Source organism: Bacillus rossius, chromosome 2, assembly GCF_032445375.1.
Source record: "Bacillus rossius redtenbacheri isolate Brsri chromosome 2, Brsri_v3, whole genome shotgun sequence".
Classification (NCBI taxonomy): domain Eukaryota; kingdom Metazoa; phylum Arthropoda; class Insecta; order Phasmatodea; family Bacillidae; genus Bacillus; species Bacillus rossius.
The window spans coordinates 110,142,777-110,164,557 of NC_086331.1; the positions used below are offsets into that span (position 1 = coordinate 110,142,777).

Here is a 21,781-nt window from a genome sequence, read left to right on the forward strand (position 1 = left end):
TTTCAATGTAAAAGGTTTGTTGAATTGTATGAGGATCTTACATGAGGCTATTGCCCACGATTAAAACGAAATGTGACTATCCTTGGCTATTATTAATTGGATCACGCATTTGAACACTGTTTACTAAGCTCATAGTATTATCATAATTTTTAAGGATTGTGTTACACGCGGTTGAAGGTTCTCGTGAAAGTACTTCACCTGCTGACACTTTCCTATGAAGCTCATGGAAGCCTTCAGCATTTTTATATTTTAGTTATTATCATTTAAAATTAATAATTTGATTGCTTGTGTTAATATCACAAACGCACGCACACACACGTTGGCAAACATGGCCGCTTTAATGTTTTCACTTTTTTTCCCGTGAAAATATTCATGCACGTAAATAAACGTCTCTCTTTAATCGTTTTATATTTGTTTGGGTCGTACGTTACGTTTGCCGTTGCCTATGCATATTTAAATTGTGTTTCGTGTTATTTACAAGATTCATAGATCGTGTTGATTGTTTACATGGCTCGCCATCGTCACAGTTTATTAGGTAATCTTCAAACACGGTAAGAAGATGCATAAAATAAAGAATGTTCTTTATTGTATGAGGTTAGGCAGTTAATAATAAGAAATGGTTTATTCAAAAATATTAGGTAAACCTAAAATTTACTGGAAATTTTAATATTACTTGAAATTTTAATAATTACTTCTAAAAACGGGATTGTTGAGTTTATTCGCCGGTAAACCATTTTGTAGCTTTTATTCGCGCCTATATCGTTTTTACGATTTTCCAGTGTCTCTAGAGATGACGTATGTACAATATCTTTGTTAAAAATATGTAAATACATGAAATTCAAGTAAAAACTTGAATCTTCCAATTCAAACTTGAATTGTTCTCCTAATGCTTGTGCAGTCCTAAGGATTTATGCTTGGTTATTTGAGCAGCCAGTAAAGTACCTACTACTTGCCCATTTTTAATAAACTCTTTGCACTTCAAAGACAAAACAATCGAGCGTGCACTGGTCCCAATAAAACGAATGAAAACCTTTAATTTTACAGTGCAAATAAATAAAGCATTCTAAAGGATTCATTTCCTGATTATCAATGAACACTGAAATACTTTAAATGTAGTTTCATCTGCTCACAACATTTTCTGCACAAAAATAAGGAATGAACGTATTTTATTTATTTTCATGACTACACCAAAGCCCTGATTGCAGTGCTACGGCAATGCTGATGTTCACGTTTTGATGTCATAGCATTGCATGCAAAAGGTTTGTTTTATCTTTTATAAATATTTTTCCTTTGCAGTTTGATTACTTTTTATCACTCTAAATTTTAGGCTATGGAAATATGATAAAAAAAGATGCAGATAATCACAGAATTCAAAGTAGGCTATCACATGCACTATTGCTCTAACACTCTGCCATGATTGTGCACATTGCTGTCTGTACGTGTTGTCCAACACATTTTCTGTAATAGAGAGCTATAGTTGAATTGCTTGATGCAGCTGGCTCACATGACATCACAGAGGGCAGCATGGTAGATTGCCATAGATTTTCATCTTGTTTTTTCTCTCATTTCCTGTAGACTTTTAATGAAAATGTGTACAGATGGAAGTTCAAAACAATACTTTAAAATTTTAAGTTTTGAGAGTTATCACTTTATATTTTGAAATTACATATTTTCAGTTTCAGGTAATTTGTTTTTTATTTCAAAGTAACTTAGTGGAAAAAGAATGTTTTTTGAAAGGTGCTCAAGACAAAATAAAGGTTACAATCTCTAATGACCGTTTGGTCGGTGAGAGTTGAAAACCCACTTTACAATAAAAAAAAAATAAAAAAAAAGAGAGAAATGTGACATTCACCTTAATCATCTGTTAACTACTCCAAAATAAATTTGTGTGGATTAATTTTAGTAGCTGTTTCTTATAAAATTCAGCTGTTTATCAATTAGTGTTTTTTATTGCACGAAACCTCAGTTCTCATTCTTAAAAAGCTTAATATGTAGTTAATCACCCGTATTAAATCTAGAAAAATAAATAAATGTCTATTAACAATTAACTAGGGACATTACATTTTTGCGATTAGTAGTTTAAGGATGAATTACACTATAACTACGGATTAATCGTGACACATGTGAATAGCTACAAAAATTTGTTAAAACATGAATTTTGGCACGAAATACAGCTGTTTCTATGAATTAATCATTGCCATTTATAAAAAAGGTACGCGGAACATCATAGATATCTAACACAGGAAACAAATTTCAGTAACAAAGTGTTGCAATATCTCAAACATAGTTTTTTTACTACAACGCCAATTAATATTATTTATGAATGCCACAAATGTGATACATTCTTTGTGCTGTGTGTACAAAAGAAAGTTATACATCTTGTATCTTCATAACTTTGGTTATTTAGCGAAAAAGCGAAATGGCTTTGTTTACAAGAGAAGCTACTACACAATTTATACTTATACCTGGTTTTACGTAACTTTTCTTTTATTACTTGATGTGACAAAAAAAAATTACATTCTTAAGTGGAGAAAAAACTTTGTTTCCTTGAAAAAATCAGAACAAATACGAAAAAATATTACAGAATCAAGCTATATTCTCGTCTGTTTACGCTTAACGTTTTAATAATTTTCTAGTTTAGACCAATAAATTTTGTTAATGGTATGAGAAGACACATGTGTTTCACGTTTGTTTAGCCCCGTCCCTTTGTTTATATTTACTTATTATTACAACATCTAAAAATGTACACATTAGGCTCTGTCCTGGTTATGCCAAATGATATGAGTTGGTGCAGTACTTTATTTAGTAAATTCATTATAAACTACCAATTTAAATTTAGTTAACCTAATTAAGCATTTTTATTATTTAATAGTATTTTTATATAGCTAACCTGACCTAACCAAACTTTAAAACAATTTTACAGTATTGAAACCACTTAAAATGTCAAGATACCCTCGTTGAGAAATATTGGAAAACATTTCAGGAAGTGAAGAAAAGGCATTTAAAAATTTTTAATTTTCTTTTTCTGGACAAAAATATTTCTTTCAGAATTACCAAAAAAAATTTCAGATTCAATTCATAGGGTAGAGAATACAAATTTCAAAAGAATAAAATGCAAAAAGTTAACATTTGGTATCAAATTTTAGAACTAATAAATTTTTTACATCAACTTTTTACACACTTTTGTCTTCTAGAACCAACATGTTGAACCACTTTTGTGATTTCGTACTGACTTTTTGCACCACTTTTGTGTTTTGGTACCAACGTTATGAACTATTTTGCCTATTTTTTTCACTGCTACTGATTAATTTTATTTATTGTTTTCTGGTGTTCCTAATAATAACACAAAAAAATGGTAAACATGTATTTGAAATAAAGTTTGAAACATTCAACTTGACTCACTTATATTACTGTATTAAATATGTGCATATCATTCATTAACTTTTCTATTATACAGGTAAAAATTCATACTTTACTTTCACTCAATAGTGTAGAAAAAAAAATGTCTGAAAAATAACACAGCTTAGTCCTTTGATTCACAATCAAAAGTTCTGCTGACGTTTTCTCTTCTGATCTATCGCATCAAGAATTGGCTGACGTTTCGACTGATAGCGCCGCCTCAGATCATCAATTTCTCTCTCCATTTCTGCATCCAAATTGGTCATTCGCTGTTGCAGTTCTTCATAGCTCAAAAATTTCAGCTGTGAAATAAATAGAACAATTTATCCATCTGTAAAATTACCTACTCATTAGGATACAATCAATATAAGTTTTTGTTTACTAATAGAATAGATGGAATTAAGTTATCTTGATAGAATACATACAAATTTACAATAAAAATTAAGATCCATTAAACAGATAACGAAACAAACACCTTTTTGTGTTAATAGCAATAGAATAGCAGCAGTAACCTAAAAAACACATTCACACTGCAGTACAAGTATAAACCAATCTAGGATAACTTGAAACTTGCATTAAGACTGCAGTTTAGTAAGGTGATTAATGGTGTGCCACATCATGACTGGGGATCTGGTGCCTCAGCATGCATGTTCACTTCTGCTGCTGCATGCTTTCTGTCTACCTTACGTAGGAAGGCCTAGTAGTAGATATTTATCAACGGTGAGGTAATTAGAGACACTGTGATGGAATTTACTGCTGGGGAAATTGGAGTACTCTGAGAAAATTTAATTATTGACAATGTCTGCCATATTTCCAATTACGAAAAATCCAGGTTTAACCCCACAAGGAATCAAGCCCAGATCCCCTCGGTGGAAGGCTATGGTGAAAGCAGATCACTGGTGGAAGGCTATGGTGAAAGCAGATCACTTTGGTGGAAAGTTATGGTTAAAGCAGACTGCTATGGTGAAAGCAGATCAGCTTGGTGAAAGTTGATCAGAGTTTGATTTCCTGTCAGGCTCAGACAAACACCAAATGAAACTTATGTCGACTGCAGGCAAAACAAATACAATTAAAAATTATCTTAGAAAAATGGATGAAACACACTTATTTAAGCAAACAGTACTTAACAGTTGTGAAGCAACAAAGAAAATACTTGTGAGTGAGAATGAAGGGATTGGGTGTTTACAATAACAGCCAAATTCTGCCTACAAGCAAATAAATAAATAAATAAATATAAATATATATATATATATATATATATATATATATATATATATATATATATATATATATATATATATATATATAAATGCAAAATTCACCCTTCGAAAGCCCAATCAGGCCAATGTTATTACTCTGAGATTTTAACTAACTTAATGTAATTTTAACCTATGCAAAAGTGTGTAATGTAAAACCAATAACTAAGCTTTTAAAATTTTTAATGCTTTCCTAATGCCACAGATAACCTTTTCTAAATAACCAGACTGGTAACGAGACAGAAGGAAAGTGAAGGCCAAGTTACCTTCCTCACTCTGTCCTCCATACAGCAATTGGTTGTTAACAATGCCAATAAAATTTATTCAAACTGTACTTAAAATATTTATTATAAAAATATCTTTGGTAACTAACTCAACTAATTCTTAGCCCTCATTGAGATTTAAACCTCATACAGTAAAACCTTTTTGTTGCGACCCCATTTATTGCAACCACCTCTCTATTAAAACCCGATTTCGAGGAACCGTGAAAAAATTGCTGAAAATCCAAAGAAAATTGGACAGAAAATAAGTTTCTTGTGGTGAGTAGAATGTTACTGTGTTTCTCTTGCCCAGTGCTGTACTGCCGTAGGCAGCGCATATCTAAAAATAGTTACCACTTCCTGTCGACCGCTGTCAGCGCTTAACAACCCCCATTCCACGTCCCTTTGCCGATGTGGCAACGTGATTACGTTTAGCTTTTTGCGAGTGTCTAGTGTGGTACGCAGTTAAGGCAAAGCTACCTGCTGGATTTCTCTTGATTTTGATTACTATTGGTTGACAATGTTTGCTTAGTTTTTGAAGTCCGATTTGGTATATTTTCTGGCTTGAATTTGTGAACTATTGTTGATGACTTATGCAGGTTTTTTCTTTTTTTTTTTTTCTTTTTTTTTTCCCGATTTTGTGTATTATAACTTAATAAATAAAATACCATTAAATATTAATTACTATTAACACAACGCAGGAAAAAACCTCCGGCCACAGCGTGTGAACATGGTAGTCGGCCGCTCGCTCGCCCTTGCTCACCCTCTCCCCTGCTCACCCTCTCACCGTACCGTGCGCTGCTTCTACTTTTTAACAATCACGTTATCTGCTTCATTATAACGAGGAGAGTAAAAATATATTAAAACTGGCAGCCAATTAATAAAATCTTTATGTCCGCAAAACAGGGCACAACACTGGCCCACCAGTTGTTTTCATTCAAAACGTGGCTAAAGAACTTGCATGGTTTCAGGCTGAAAACACCCGGCAATATGTGTAGGTTATAAGAAATCTTGTTATGAATTGAGATGTTATGTTTTTCAAGTAGAAATACACAGCGACCGACTGGATGCACGCCTGCCTCGACTTGTTTTAACTGCAGCAGCGATGTTTATTTTGACAGCTCAAGCAATTATCATTTCCCGTGGGTTGATAGAAAAAGGTAGCTTCACCCAGCATAGAAAAAAAAGGCTACGCCACTTTATTTCCCACGCAGGAAACACACTGGCTGCCGTCTGTCTCCCCCGCATTTATCTTTCTTCTAACATTCCACGTCTCACCTCTTGCACGAGCAATAAAGAAGCGACCACGCACTGGGCTGTTTTATGCTTTGTTTGGTGACAGCAGCTTTATTTTATTCAGTATATTCCTTTTCATAGGACCCTTGCTATTAAAATACATTTATATTTAAGTTTGAAAGAAAGCTTGTAAATTCCTTGCCAGAGATGACTGAACTCGAACTTGGTGTGGTTTGATGAGGAGGGAGGGGTCCGAAAATATTTACAACGATCTTACCCCTCCCTCACCATTTTAGTACCCCATTCATAATAGCCAAATTTTACGGGAGAAGGGAGGGTGAAAAGAGCATTTTCTCACTGAAGGTTTTTCAAAGGGGAGCGAAGTTGGGGTGTTATAAGGGAGGACACTAGATGGTTTGTGTGTCTGGGAGGGATGAGCTAGCCTTGAAGAATGTTAACAAGGAGAGGGAGGGGTGAGCTTATGCGTCATGGAGCCGCTGCCGCCAGCCAGCCGGGCGAGCTTAGTGTGCGCCCACTCGCGTTGCAGAACCTACCGCTGCCATATTTTTAAAGGAAATGTCCCATTATTTTTTTGTTATTCTTACATGAACATTATTGGAAGTATTAAAGCCGACACAAAAATACGCTGTGTGTTAAAATTAACAGATTTTAATGATCTTTCATTTCGTTTTTTTTATTTAGTTTTTTTCTGATTTTCACATTTTGGTCAAAATGCCCAATTTTTTGACGGTTCCCAAGAATGTATTCGTAAAATCACTGCTTGTTAAATCCGGGGTTCGTGACATTGGGGTTCTAGTGTATTTAACTACGGCAAGCAGAAAACGTACATGTAAACTAACCAGTAAAAATAAACTGTCTTCTGACATATTTTCTTTAGAGGTGACCTGTAGGGCGACGGACTTGTCATGAAGGTTGAAGTGGGTTTAAAGCAAAGCCGTCTAGCATTGTGAGTGACAGCATCCTGCCATTGTACGGCTTGTTTCTTAGCGTGTAGCGGTTTGGGAAGGGGGGGGGGGGGGTTGAAATGAACTGAAAATTTATGAAAACATCTATTACGACCCCCCCTCTATTTCGACCCTATTCCTGGGAACCGTGAGGGGTCGTTTCAGAGAGGTTTGACTGTAGCAATGTGTCCCTAATATACAAAAAAATTCATCTGATTTCAAGAGACTATAACTTTTCAACGAATAACCTAAAACAATGCAGTAATTTTAAACACACATAGGAGAACTACGTTACACTTACAGCTCTCAAACGTTCTCCATACGCCCTCCTTTAGATGCATGGCATACATCTGCATGATAGTCAAACTCATCTGGTTCACATTATGTTACCATGAACTTTAAACTCCCATGCCTCACACTTCTGGGTTTATGAGTGGCCACTTTTGCTGGTATGTAAACCATGCAGGATTCAATTCGCACAAGCTCTAGGTGCTGGTACGAAGAAAAGGTTTATGGTCCATACATTTTGTGGAAAACAGTGTTACAAAAATATAACACCCGAACTTAGTGGAGATTTGGCTTTTTCTGCAACTACACGCTGATAACGGGATTATTAATTTTTCAAGAAGACGGAGCACCACCTTAATGCTGCATGTCCGAGCATTTATTAAATTGAGCTTTCTCAATGATAGGTCACCTGTAAGAAGTGTACAGATATGGATGGCATTGCACATTATGGTGGGACAAAAAATGAATTGTTTTAAGAATTGAATTCTAATAGGCTCAGAAGTGGCATATTTGCATGTTGATTAACAAAAAATAAATAAAGACAAATAAAAAGAAAATAATAATAAAACAAAAATTTAAACTTAATGCTTAAAGCATAGAGGTAACAAACAACTTTTGACTTTTAATAGCATCTAAGTACTTCATTTTAGTTTCTTTATGGCAGAACAGTTATATTTAAAAACAATGGGTATCACTTTTGGTCCGCACATTAGGTATAAAAAGTTTTGTAATTTTGGTTTGATTAAAAACAGAAGCACTGTGGTATTGTAAATTATAAATTACTATTTTTCATGAAAATTAAAAAAAAAATGTGAGTGATTAAATACATTCTATTTTGATAAGTATAAATTATTTAGCAGCTCTTTGCCAATTTCACAATTTTTTTTATGAAATGACCACAAACTCACCACGAAGAGTGGCTGTGATAAGAGTTCCACACACTCCATACCCAACCATCCAACCAATAATTAAGCTGTGAATAATTATTTTGATATAGTCAAGGATAATGTCAGAAATTCATATTTTTTATTCAATTTTGGCATTGTGGAGCTTGATAATGAAGTTGCTCTAACGTACCCATCTCAGTTTTCTTGGCCGCACACTTTTTCAGTAACTCTGTGTCAAGTTTGACACATCTTACAAATTTTTTGAGAATGGTATGGAAGTAAAAAAAAAGTCTCTCTCAGGAAGTGTTTTATTTTGCAGAACTGAAAAAATAGTCTTTCTTGTCAAGCCTTCCAATATTGGAGGGTGCAACAGCTTAAAATTTGTCCAATCTATCAGCTCACTATAAACTAAGAAATCAAATTTATTGAAGGAATCGCCAAAATTTTTTAACAGATTTCCCCCTTTGTATCTCAAGTTCTTGCTTACATACCATCCTGTAACCGAACTCTCATTTACTAACATAGCCAACAACATGTTTCTGAGTAAAAAGAATGGATTTCTCTTGATCACAGGTTTGCATAACTCTGCAATACCGGTCTTACGGTTGTTCGTTTTCCAAACAAGTCCTACAAACAAACACAAGTATATGACCCTTAAAATATTTTTAAGGTTGTTCAAACAAGACATTTGCCAGATAACATTAGTAGAATCACTGATCCTGTGATTGAGAGAAATCATTCTGTCACCCAGAGAATATGTAGTTGGCTATGTTAGTGGATGAGTGACAGATCACATTGGGTTACAGGATTGGTACAAAAGGCAACAACTTAAAATATGAAGGGGGAAGTCTGTTTCAACTTTTTTGATTCCCTCAATTAATTTTGATGTGTCTGACTATAGTATGCTCATAGATTGGTCAAAATGTGAGCTTCAATATTGGAAGGCTTGACAACAGAGACTATTTTTTCAGTTTTGCAATTTTAAAACTCTTGCTAAGAGATATATATATTACTCTCCATACCATACTCAAAATGTTTTAAGATGCTTCAAACTTGACATAAAGTTTGCAAAAAAATGTGCGGCCAAGAAAACAGTAGAGTAACTTTATTATCTAAATCAAAAAAATCAAAATTAAATCAAAAATATGAATTTGAGACCACATTCTTAACTAAATCAACATAAGTTATAACACTTTAATTATTAGTTGGATGGTTGGGCAAAATGCTTTAATCTTACCAAATTCAGGTTTTTCACCAAAATTAAGAAAGTTTTAACCCTAATGTGTTAACTCAAAATGAAGTGCATGGTTTGTAAATATTATTTTTATGTCATCAGGCAACTAAAATGAAGTCTTAGACACTATTAAAAGAAAAACAACATTACCTGTCTACTTTGAGCATTAAGTTTAAATGTGGTGTTTTTTGCCATTTTTTTCCAAACCTATGTGTGCAAACCAAAGATCCTATGTGTGATTTTTTTTTAAAATTATTTTTTAGTTCAGCCTTATTATAGTTCTATACTCAAAAAACAGAATTTTTTTGTCCACCCTACTGGACATGTGTCCCTCAACCAACAACTACAGACAAACTACTGTAACACTAGACATGAAGACTGAAGTGCAGAATGAGTTTGACTACTGTGTGGATGAGTGCCATGCATCCAAACGAAGGCATGATGAACATTTGTGAAAACTTTAAGTGAAGCTTACTATTACTATGTGCAGTGGCGTAGCCAGGATTTGTGTATGAGGGGTGTTAAGAAGCATGGCCCCCCCCCCCCCCTGCTTTAATACGGGGGGTTCGGGGGTTCTCCCCCGGGAAAATTTGGATTTTAAGGTGTAAAATAGTGCTATTTTAGCAGTTTTCTGTATTTAAATTCAAATATTGTAATGGTAAAAATTTTATTAATTTTAATATGAAATTTGTTTGAGTGATGAATAAGAAATTAATTAAAGATTTGGTGCTAGGGGGGGGGGGGGGGGTTGAACCCCTAAAACCCCCCCCGGCTACGCCCCTGACTATGTGTATTGTAAAATTTACTACTACGTTTTAGGTTCATGGTGTACACAACAGCAGACAGACAAGCCACACTTCACACTTGCAGAAAGTGATGTCACACATCGTGAAGGTACTTACAAATTCAAAATCTCTGTCCAAAAATGCTTTTTGGAACTTAACCCTGTTGTCGTGGCGACCGGCCAAGAAGGGGTTGACCAAGGGAGCCTGCTGCAGGGGCCCGGTGCGGCCCGCTCCGGAGATCTGCTCCAGTTGCCTCTGCAAGTGCTTCTGGAAGCACTGCCGCTCCTCTGGAGTCTGCAGGGAGACCACAGGCTGCGTGGGCTCCGCAGTCTCCAGCACTTGTGCACTTGGAACACTCTCATTTTCTGGCTGCAACACAGTATTCTGCCATTTTCCCCCAGTTAACTTTAAACACACACATATTTTTTTTTTTTAGAACCATAAAACAAATTACATTAAAAAGTCAATAATATATAGTATATATACAGAACAAAACTGACTTATCTTATGTCTGGAAGTTTTTCGTGCAACAAATGTGGCCCATGTTGAAGGTTCCGGACCCCTGGTTAACTCTCAATGGTGTATGTTTTGCATTGCAAAGAACTGTTTCATGATGTCACCTATCTTAATTAAGGTAAAATAGGGATGGGCCGGTCGAATCCTCGAATCCTCGAATCCCACCGAATCTCTAGTATTCGAAAGATTCGAAATTCGAGGGAAAAGATTCGGGATTCGAGGAAAAAAATTGATGTAAATGTAGTACTTTAAAAACTTAAATGCTTACAATTTACTTGGTCTGTTTACGTTTTCCTTGGAACACATCCTATTGAGATACAGTAGAACCTCGTTAATATGTGATGGTCAGGACCGAGATAATCACGGATTACCGAATTTCACGGACTAGCGATTAAAAGCCCGGAAGGTCTTGTCAAGCTTCTCAGACACCGGCGTGCAGCTGGGTAAAGGCCGTTCAAGGTAAGGGCCGGCCGTCTTCGAATGTGTGTCTCGGCTTAAAAAAATACAGCACTGTCTAGCCATTAGTTCACGGTCATTTACAACAGCCGAAGAGAGAAAGATAAGATCGTGCTGACCTTGCACCCTCCCCCCCTCTCCCTCGTACAGCCGAATGCCAGCCAGACACGTCACTCGCCAGACGCCTGCCGTGCGTTGGCGGGTGGAAACAAACAAAGGGAGACGGGAAGCAGAAGTCAGGACATCCCCCTCAAGTTTAAAGAGTGACAAATGTGACAGCTGAAAGGGGGGCGACACAAAGGGTCGGTACAAACAGCGTTGCAGAGTTTGGCGGCCCACGCGATGGCTTGTAGTGTTTGCCGGCCGCCGGCCCGCGTGACGTTAATTTTAAGCGCTGACAATTTTTACTTCTCTTTTTTTTCTTCTCTTTTAAATCGTCCCGGATTATCCGATTTCCCGAATTAGCGCATCACGGATTAACGAGGTTCTACTGTATTGTACTTTTAATTCGTTATTATATAAAAAAAATTATGAAGCATGTACTGATTTGGGAAACTTACTTTATATTCATGAACATAGATGCATTTGTATTTGTACACATGTATTTTAATCGCAATTCAATTTTAAATATTCTGATACACATTCTATTTATGAATATTTTTAGGACCAAGTTTGGTTTGTGTAGACTACCAACATTAAAATATGTATTATCTGAGAATTCCATGATGGCCAACCAATGAATTTGTTAGCCAATCATTTTTAGCAACATAAAAAATAACTAATAATAATATAAAAAATTTTAATGGGTAAACTAGAAAAAACACCCCGTCACTTTTAACTTAGGGCATGTTAATCACTATGCTTTAGTGAGGCTTAATTTTAAAAGATGCACAACAATATTTCTTATGGCCTAAAACCATTGAAGACAAGATCTTTCAGTTTCCATTAAATATTTCAGGAAAGCGTTTACCTTCATTTGGGACTTTAAACAAATGTCAAGTTGGTAACTACAAAATATTGTTCCGTCGGATGTTGAATTTTGGTTTCCGATTTCCGTGTATACATGAATCACTGTACTCACAGATAATGCCTGAATGCCTTAAATCCACCAAGTCGGATTCTACAGCAATTGATGAAGTGACCAGATTCTTACGTGATCCTACAGTTAACCCAGAAATAAACATTCTCGAATACTGGAAAACTCAGTCTGCGTGTTCACCCAGGCTACATAAACTGTCCAAAAAATATTTGTGTTCACCACCTGCGACAGTGTTCTCTGAACGTTTGTTCAGCACTGCAGGAAACATATGTGACCAAAAACGGAATCGTCTTGATCCAGACCGTGTCAAAATACTTGTTTTTTTAAATAAAAATTTAAAGGGTTAAATAATTCTGCATAATGTTTAATTTTTTCTCTTAACTTATAAATTATTTCATAATTAACCCTTGAGAACTGGATTCGGATTCGAGGGGTGGATTCGAGGTACTGTTTGGGATTCGGATTCGAGATTCGGATTCGAGAAAAATGGGATTCGAACCATCACTAAGGTAAAACCTTTTGAAATTGTGTTTATAACTTATATACTATGGTCTGTATGAAGCTTAACATCAATAAAAAAAAGTTGATAAAATAATTTTATGATACACAAAAAATCGAAAAGCAGTTCATTAATTTCTTCTTGACTAGAAATTGTAATCTAATGAACATTGCAATTCTGAAGGAGCAAATTTATACAGCTAAATACCTTGTTGTCAACTTCTTTTTTGTCGAAATGGTCCATGAACAACGGCCGGTACTTCTTCCCTGCTTCTCCAGGACCAGTATCATGTCCTATGGAACACACAGTGTTAGTCATCATTCAAAATATTTTGTGTGTATGTGCAGGCATGTTTGCATGTACCCGAATACATACACACATGCATGCACTAACTCATGCATAAACTTACATTAACACATAAACATATATATGCTTGTAAAAATTGATTCACTTTCATGCATGCATACATACATAAAATTACACAACCATTAACTAGACAACAATTAAATGATAGAACTTATGCCTACAAAAGCTAAAAAACCCAATACAGTAAAAGTCCTTTAATCCAGAATTTTATGTTTAGTTTATTCTGTAGTTCTGCACCTATGTCGCTGCTCCCGTTCAGATTTATTCACGTGGATTCTAGCTGTTGACTTAGGATGCACGGTCACATCACTGCACTACCGGAGTTTTTATTTCGCTCAGAGTTTATCATTACTGTCGGTTTTCAGTTCAGTACACTGCGTCCAGTTTTCAAGCAGGTTTCATTCATGAGTACATTTCTGTAACAATTTTTTAAGAAGACCAATGCTGATTTCAATTTTTTCTTTCTTTAGAGCAGCTTATCACAACTTCTTTAAAGAACCATTGTACTGTAGGTAATTTTTGTTTGGTAGTTCAATTAAACTATATTAATATTCGGTAATCCTGCATAAACGCTAATCCCGCATGGCTGTGGTCCCTGAATGTGTCACATTAAGGGGCCCGCCTAGCCAGGGTGTATCTGCAGTAGTGAGGCGGGATGATAGTGCTACGCCCACCGGTGCTTCTAGCGCGATGTTGCCTCTAAGCACCGGGCTCTAAACTGGGGAAACTATGAGATCTGAGCGGTAACCGTAACATTATATGGCTGAGAAATGAAGATAAAGGTGTAATGCAAGGCCCTTAAGTGCTTTCAATGGGTGTTTCAAGCCTAAATATTATTGCAAAAACACATTTTTAGCCATTTTCATTCTTCTAAAAATATCCTTTAAAACTGAAATACAGAAACAGAACTACTCGGCCACCCTTAGCGTATTCTTAAATGCTTTAGTAAACAGACCCCACTCAGATATCTTGAGCAGATTTTAAATTGAAAGGTTTCTTCTGAAGGTTTGCACACTGTGTGTGTGACCACATATGCGGGGTCCTTAAGACCTTTCACTGAACAACAGGTTTTAATATCAATATCTCAATAAAACAAGGTTCCCCCTCATTGTAGACTCTTTGGGATGAGCCTTTTTGAAGTGAAACATCTTTACAGCTGGTAGGGTAAGTCGAAAGCAGAACGAAAATCGAAAAGTGCAATGCTCAGGAGTGGGGGGATCGATGGGGGAAATAGAAAGAGAGTGGGGTAATAATGAATACAGTACAGTTAGATAAATGTATGACTCTTTGCACATACTGTGTTTCCTTACTAAACATGAGCACAATTGAATCAGCTTGGCGTACTTAGAAAACCTTAAAAAAAATTGTTTATTCTGCAACACAAACACTGTTCTTCCTTTCATTAACATATTTACTATGTTTATACGAGAACATAGACCTGAAAGATGGAAGTTTGTACGAAGACCCTACAATTTGTTTCTACAAAGAACTCTGCATTTATTTGAGATGCAATGCTTCATTAAAAATTCCACAAATGAAATGCAATTACTAACAGTGTAAATTTACATATATACTGGCATTAAATAAGTCTCAATGGTGGGACCCAGACTGCTTTGTAATGTAAAAATTCAATACACAGATGTCAAAAGAAACAAACAGAAATAAATGTTAAAAGATACCTAGTTATAATATTATTATTGCATTACAGCACATGACAGGGTAACTGTGGCAGTTGCCTTAATTTATATACATTCCCCCTTTCCCTTTCCACCTTCCTCCATTTCTAAACACAGCCATAATGAAACTGTGATTAGTAAAACAAAACAAAAACTTTCAAAACTACTGAACACCTTTTAAAATCTTCCAAAATCTTTGAAAATCCTGAAAAATCACAAAACATTCCGAAAAAATTAATAAAAATTTTAAGATGCACTAGAATTCTTTGAAAACCGCTATATGTCTCTTAAAAATCGCAGAACATCTAGAAAAATAACTGAAAACCTTAGAAAAAAATACTGAAAACATTTGAAAAGAATTAAAAAATTTTTGTAAAATTAAAAAAAAATTTATTAGTATTACAAATATAGAATATTAATAAAATCATAGGATTTATTAAACAAAAAAACAATGAAGCCATTTGACCCTAGTAACGAGAGGCTGACATGGCAGGTGCTGTGACCTCTGAGAATAACATGAATATTCCAATTTTATGAATAAAAGGTAAACACAAGTAGTTTTTTAACAGAATTTTTGAAATTGTGTATATACATACATATACACCCAAGGCCTCTAACAGACAATCAATACTGCTAACACTATATGAAATAGCTGAAAACCTTATATATTGTTTGTTAAGGACATACATTTCATGCCTGCCAATGGTACGCAGAACCATGAAATCATGCAAGAGGAACAAACATGTACACACAACAAACACTAAAAAGCATATTACTTTATTTAATATTTTAATTATAGATGCAACAGAGCTACAATAAAGAACACAAAAAATTTGTAATTGTTTTCAAATTTAAAAATTGGTTTTAAAATGTTGAAGAAATTTTCGAAGTACACCAATCCCTCACTTAACACGACTAATGCATTTATAAAAATGTTCGTGTTATTCGAAATGGTGTGTTCTGAAGCATTAGTCTCCATAAATACAGAGGTTAATTTACTTAATGTGTTCCAAAATGTGTCAGGAAATAATCTACACGTAATATAAATGCGTAGAGTAACACTGAACGATAAAACGTCACACCATTTATCTTTATAAATCTACCATTGGATCCTTTGTATGACAAATATGACACTGTGTAATGGGAGATAGGTGGTTATGTACTTAAAAATTAAAATGTTTATTCGCGTATCACCACTTGGTTCACACTGTAAGGCAGTGATTTTTTTTCACTACACCAATCATTTAACAACTTTTTCCATGTGAATCATCTATTTATTTCTGTTCCAGTATCTAATGTCAAATATATTCCCACTAGTACAACCAACAGCATCAGACTTATATAAATGTTTGATAGAGTCCTTATTTATGATACGTATGATTGTGTGCACAGTTAACTTGCTCAAAAATAAAGTGCGACCAACGTAACTGTAGCCTTCGACATTCTGCACGCTGTAATAATTCTAGTTTTGTCTCAAATACTTGAACATGATACATTATGCTCTCGAGTTCCCTGCCACTGGCTCAACTGAAGTTCATCACGGCCCCGTCTGTAGCCGGGCGACAATGGTATGGCCCGGTGACATACGCGCGGACGTAAAAACATTTGTCCTTTACACCCAATAGCCGCAACTGAACTTGCCATAGCTGATATTTGTACAACAGCCGATAACGTAGTCACCTGCGCACGCATTTCTTCCCCCCCTCGTATAGCTAACTTTATGCCACGGTACATCTGTTGTTTACCGAGTTGAAGCAGCTTCGTGGCGTCATGCCCGACATTTTTTTGTCTGTGGCGATTTTGTGCTAACTGAAATTTACAGACATGCTATTCAAGACTGGGCAGTAAAATTAAAATAGCACTAAATGAATTCACGCAATTTGAAGACATGTTAAGTGAGGGATTGGTGTATACTCAAATGAAGTTTCAAATCCCCGGTTAAAAGGACCTAACTGCCAAGTCAGAGTTGGTTTTCCACTTTGCACGCCACACCGGAACCACACTAAGAATCTAGTTCCAGAACTATCATGTAGTGTAAACTCTGACAGTTACTTGTAGGTACTTACGCTTCATGGTAAGCTCTTCGTCCGTGTCACTATTTATTACCATGGTGCCCATGTTGGACTGCAGCTCCACCATGGTGCCTGACTGACTGTCAGGCACCAGGGAGTATGGCTGTCGGGCCACTAGGGTCCCATCCATCACGTCACATGAAGGTACCAGTGTACCAGGGTCGTGAGAATACTGCAGCATTGTTTTATTGTTCACAAGTTCATCTTCATCCTGAAAAGTTTTTTTTTTTAAATAAAATCTTTGATATAAAAAAATAATTACATCAGCTTTAATAGATGAGAGTTAACATACACATACATATGATATGCAATATATTAAATTTAAAAAAGAAACAAAAACAGGGGTGAAACTTCAAAAAAAGACAAAAATAAATTGTAAAGTCATAGTTAACGTGAAGAATAAACTTTTTGACACATTAACATTATTGATTTTTTTTTTTTGCTTAAATTAGGATACATTTAAATCTTGAACCATATATACCTTCTCAGAGTGATTATTACATAAAGGTACTGTGTTTTATTGACTATTTGTAGCACATTTTATACTAAAATAAAGTTTGAACTGCAGGGGTGCAATTTTTATGCGAGAAAAGTATTTTTGTTGAGGTAAAGTTATTCATAAAATAACAAAACTAATTCATGGAAAGTATGTTTACTTAAAAAGAGTAAACAAAAGCAAGCCAAACTATTTAAATTAATAATAAGTCATGCAACATAAACATATTATGTTTAACTTTAAATAAAAAAAACCAAAACCGTGACCCAAACATGAGCCAAAACTAAGGCAAAACTACTGTCGTAGTACACACTAACAACGACAGAGTGCGCGCTTTGCATGCAATCGGCGAGCTATTGATATTCAACTAAGTGCTCACACTCTATATGGTCATAAATGTAAACAAACATGAATGATGCAAACTAGTGCTGGCTACATTTTTATAAATGTTACACACTCCCGATGAAGACAGACACATAAAGGTTATAGCATTTGAAATCATCTTTGAAAGAAAATTTATAGATTGAACAAATTCGTGTTTCTGTTAATTAAATAAATAAGTGGTATTATCCAAACGAATAAGAGAGTTAAAATTTGAAATACATACTTTTAAATGGGTAACGAAGTTTATGGGCAACATCTCATAGGAAAAAATTTTATTGAGAAAATTGGACAGAAACATTTGTCCCTATTGGCCGGGAAATTGTATTGTGTGGGTACATCTTAAACGAGTTTTACTGTATTTGTAGATACTGTATTTTCCCAATATAAACTACCAAACAGCAACTTGAAAACTGATTGCTGCAGCACGGTGCTTTATCCTGTCATGTTTACTACCTACACGAAGCGCTCTGAATCTAACAGTGGGACCAAAAACATCATGCAATTTTTATGTGAGAATTTTTCTCTCTCCAAATTCTACAGGAAGGGGACCATTAGGTAGTTAGTTAACCTTGCCAATTTGCAGTACCATGCATTAAAATGCACAGTAGTCATCTCTGAGTACACTTACACTTAGTAATTCAGTTTGCGTTTACATGTAATGTGTGCTACAAAAACTGGACTATATGTGTTACATGATGTCTACTTCATGTTGTTTTGCATTACATTTGTTTTCATTTTGAAATGATTCCAGATATTATATTTTGCTGGGCTCAAAAGACAAATGTACATAGTTATGTTTTTAGTATGACATGTGTTTAATATTATATGAATACTTTTTTGCAGCCAATCAGCATAAAAAAATGCAGAAATTACCCATTAACAATTTATACTTGAAAATATATCAAAACTTCATAATTATTGAAACTTTTAATGCAGACAATATCATTATTTTATTATATTATGTTCCAATAACATCTCTAAACAAATGAGACAGGAAAAATTGAAACATCCAAATACAGTTGTATTTGACAGTAACGGAAGCATGTAGTATTTAATAGTTTGTTGTCAGCAGGCAATGAAGATGGATAGAAATAAATTTGCAGAAAAATTAACACCATTTTAAATAGATGTAAATGTAATCCATTACTATTGATTTGACCTAAACTATTGAATATATATTACTAAATTGTATATAAACATGCAGTAATATTTTTTTTTCCTGTGAGACTCAATTTTAACAGTAATCCGGCTGCAGTTTTGGAAAAATAAAACCTACTGTTTTATCAAGATATTTAGCGAGCCATCATTTTGAAGGTTTCGCAGAGTGGAGCAGCCGCTATAGCCGCCTGTGGTGGGGCCATACGACACTGATGTTGTCATGTTCTTAAGCCGTACAGAGCTACACATGCAGTCAGGTGAGCTGTGTGTGATAAGTATTTTGATAAGTACATCTGGTTGCATTAAAGGATTTTTAATTAAGATGCACCTGCCTGAAGCTAACCTGGGAGTTGAAGGCCCACTCTGACATACACATCAAGGGCCCCATCACCTCTAAAAGCATGGCTCTGAACTGAAGTGCGGTCTTTGTGCAAGTTGCATGCAACTACTGGACTTTCAGCGGTGACCATATAAATTTATTGCACATGAGGAAAAATAAACAACTGTTCTACGTACTTAATGATATCACTACGTCCTTGAAGCTGAATTTTCTTATAAAAAAACTTTATAAAAAATACCAGATTTAGACAGTTTAATTATCACATAAATGCACTTTAAGAAGCAGTAAATAAAGCTACACATATAATACTTCTGTGGACAGTTCCTTAAACTACTATTTGAAGTCAGACCTACAGCAGAACTTGTCTTAACCAAACTTAGATTATGTGGGGAAGGGTGGGGGGATTGCATTAAAGCACTTAGAAGGAAGAAATAAAATAATATGAAGTCTTTAAGCAAGCATAAATTAAGATGGTGGATATAAAACAAGTGAGATAAATGAATTACCAGTTCCTGGATGTGATTCTGCTTTGCAATGGCTGCCGAGCTGATCACATTGTTCCTGTAGGTTTGATTCTCTCGAATCTCCCGTGCTTCAGCAATCATCTGGCTCAAAATGTTTGGTTGTTTTGCATTGCCTGAAAATGAATTGAAAATTAAAAATAAATAAAAAATACATTAGAGTAAAACAAGTTATTAATTCGGTACCTATAAAAATTAAATTCCTCCTGAAAGTTTAAAATAAAATAAATGTTGGTTTAGGAAGGGAAATTACAGATTGTTAAATTTACAGGTTGATGGTTTCCACTAAGGAAAGAGATAGGGACATAGTTGATGAAACTGGCTATAAATGGGAGTTACTATCATATGACCTCACAGCAGTTTGACTGCTCGACACAAACCAGGGTCATTGCTGAAGAAATCAGCGATGACCAGACCTGGCATCCCAACCCTTCAGAGCCTGTGTCCAGTTAGTGCTCCACCTTGCTCCAGAACTGCTAGTTTCTTCATTTGTAAGCTGAATGCCTACACAAACATGGAGACCGCAATGACAGTATCAAATACAGCTCAACACTCCTGGCTTTCAGCAAGAGTTGTTGCGAGACTCTAGGAGGCAAGAAGCTGTAAGCCAGCCAGGATCTCGCAACCAACAGAACAGTGTGGTGGGCACACCCCATCCTTTGTCTTCAGGTGGAACGAAGACCATTCGTAGACGATGACTGTTACGTAGTGATCATTTAAAAAATCAAGCAACTGTCGTGTGTGCATCACACAATGTTGATATATGTAAAAAAAATCCTCCAAACTGCTTGAAGCGACTGACATAGTTGAAGGGCTATGTTAATTCAGACAAGCTGCGTGTGTTTAAAGAGAGTGAGCAAAAATTGACTGAGTGTGAGAATAAACTACCGTCATTGACTGACAGTTTTCAACTGTGTCTTTAAACCCCTCCGTCAGAGTAAATTTCAGTTTTTCTTTGCAATTACAATATAAAAATTTAAGAAAACACTTTTGAACAACACAGAATGCTACACTTATATACAGATTATTGTATAACTAGAATGTTTTAGAACACTGGTGACAACGTCCAGTAGGCGATTTCTTACGAGAAATGAAAAAAAAATGTCTTAAAAATTTCCTTTTAAAATGAATACTATGGAAGACACATGTACCTAATTTTAGAAAATTTCTTCAAATAAATATTGGGAAATACTTGCATAAAGTTAAAAAATCAACAAAAAAATGTTTCTAACAACTGAGATCCTACAGCTGTGAAAACATGGTTAGCAATTATCATCTCCCTTCTATAATAAAATGGGAATGGTGACCTTCTTTTTGTCAATAATTTTATAACACAAAGCTACAATAATTTTTTGGTGAAATTCTATTAACAAGAACATGACCAAAATTAACAAAAAGAAAAAAAAAGTCTTGTTGGAACCGGCCTATTAGGGAAGCCTTTTTTGTGACGTTTGTGACATTAAACTTTAAATAAGTGAAAAGTAGACAACACAAATGCAGGTGGGTTTGGAGGTCTGGAGCTGCATAGGCCATTGATGCAAGTGACCAAATATCTTTCAGGGTGCAGTGCTTGAGCTGAATACATACAGTTGGTTGCTAGTTAGTCTGACTACCTTTCTGACAGTCACTATTTGTCAGTCAAGTCTCAACAGATCATGCTGGGGCCAAGCTGCCAGGTGGTCTGGTTTACCAAAAGTGCTACATTGCACCAGATGTCACAACTATGAACATTAAACTAAGGAATGTTTTTACCACAAAGTTTCAGTACTTCAATCTAACAAGACACAAAAACTGCTGGGAATAAAATAACTACAATTAAAAAAATCTACATGTGTTTTTTGAACGTGGTTTTTTGTACCTTTAGCAAGCAACTTGTTTCTTTAAAGCCAGTGCGCTAAAAGTCTGCGCAAAGCTGAACAATAGTTAAAACCTATAGTTAGTAACTTTA

General features: G+C 35.2%; 1 protein-coding gene across 2 annotated transcripts in view; it reads right to left on the reverse strand.

Annotated features, from left to right (window-relative positions):
• Window positions 1-3,387: 3,387 nt before the first annotated feature.
• The window catches only part of LOC134529605 (serine/threonine-protein kinase 3-like), a 91,267-nt gene continuing 72,873 nt past the window's right edge, over window positions 3,388-21,781 (reverse strand). For both annotated transcript variants that reach the window (XM_063363883.1, XM_063363884.1), the window contains exons 7-11: window positions 19,819-19,949; window positions 16,929-17,145; window positions 13,028-13,113; window positions 10,428-10,679; window positions 3,388-3,701 (exon numbers count right to left, since the gene is read on the reverse strand). In XM_063363883.1, coding sequence (XP_063219953.1) covers window positions 3,543-3,701; window positions 10,428-10,679; window positions 13,028-13,113; window positions 16,929-17,145; window positions 19,819-19,949 — 845 coding nt within the window. In that variant the 3' untranslated portion in view covers window positions 3,388-3,542. The remainder of the gene's footprint in view (window positions 3,702-10,427; window positions 10,680-13,027; window positions 13,114-16,928; window positions 17,146-19,818; window positions 19,950-21,781) is intronic.